At 69.0% G+C, this 968-nt stretch overlaps 1 protein-coding gene across 1 annotated transcript in view; it reads left to right on the forward strand.

Moving 5' to 3' along the window:
• RABL6 (RAB, member RAS oncogene family-like 6) overlaps positions 1 to 675 on the forward strand; it is a 15938-nt gene extending 15263 nt beyond the window's left edge. Inside the window, exon 19 of the mRNA XM_014529668.1 lies at positions 484 to 675. Coding sequence (XP_014385154.1) covers positions 484 to 675 — 192 coding nt within the window. The remainder of the gene's footprint in view (positions 1 to 483) is intronic.
• Positions 676 to 968: the final 293 nt, after the last annotated feature.

The following is a 968-nucleotide window of genomic DNA, read 5'->3' on the forward strand; positions in this document are numbered from 1 at the left end:
CACGGGAGGGGGTGCGGAGGGTGGACCCCGGCCCAGCCCGCACTGCGGGGGTGTGGAACCGCGGGTTTCCATGGAGCCTCCTGAGCCGGCGGGGAGAGTCCTCGCCTGGGAAGGGGTGGAGCCTAACCCACCCACCACGCTGCCTCCTGGCAGCCTCCTGCCCGGGTGCCCTAGGCAGGGGAAGGGGGGCAGCTCACACGCCCTCCTGTGGCCCAGCCTGGTTTTCAGGTCGCGGTGCACACGCTGCAAAGCTGGGGTCACTCTCCCCGCCTTGTCCTGAGACCTGCGAGCTTGGGGGGTTCCCACCACCCTGAGACGGCTGGAGTCAGCAGTGTCTGCAAAGGGGAGCGGGCTGGGGGCCCAGGTGTGCTCTGTGGGGACATTACTCAGGCCGGGGCCATGCCAAGTGTCAAGGGCGGACAGGCCAGCGTTGCAGCCTAAGGACCGTGCCTGGACCTGGTGGGGCCACCCCGGGGTCCACAGGGGCCTCAGGACTGGGGCCTGGAGCATCCAGCTGTCCCCAGTGAGGCGGCCCTGGCTGCGCGGGGGAGGGGCTCCATGCAGCCTCCTCGCAGGGGAGCAGGAGACTGGGCAGAGCTGGCTGGGCCAGCGAGGGCTTGCTCTGCACTTGTCACCAGCGGCTATGGCGCCAGCAGCGATAAAGTCGGACATTAGGCCCCAGATGAGCTCCGTCCTTCCAGCCATGGGCGCCGGGGAACACGCCCTGCTCCTCCTGCCGGTCGGGGACCAGGAAAGGGGTCTGACCAAGCCCGCATCTAACCACGGCAATGGCATCGCCTTTTCAGCCGACCCACGCGTGTCATCCATTAGAAAGCGGCCGGCAAGATGGGTTAGAACCTGAGCGGCTGAACAGCTGGGCTCCTGCAGGGGCTGCAGGCGGCGGCATGGAGCGAGTGTCCGCGGCCTCGGCCAAGGCCCCACACCAGGGCTGCTCCGCCCCCCGGGGC

Source organism: Myotis brandtii, unplaced genomic scaffold (assembly GCF_000412655.1).
Source record: "Myotis brandtii unplaced genomic scaffold, ASM41265v1 scaffold691, whole genome shotgun sequence".
NCBI classification, from domain to species: domain Eukaryota; kingdom Metazoa; phylum Chordata; class Mammalia; order Chiroptera; family Vespertilionidae; genus Myotis; species Myotis brandtii.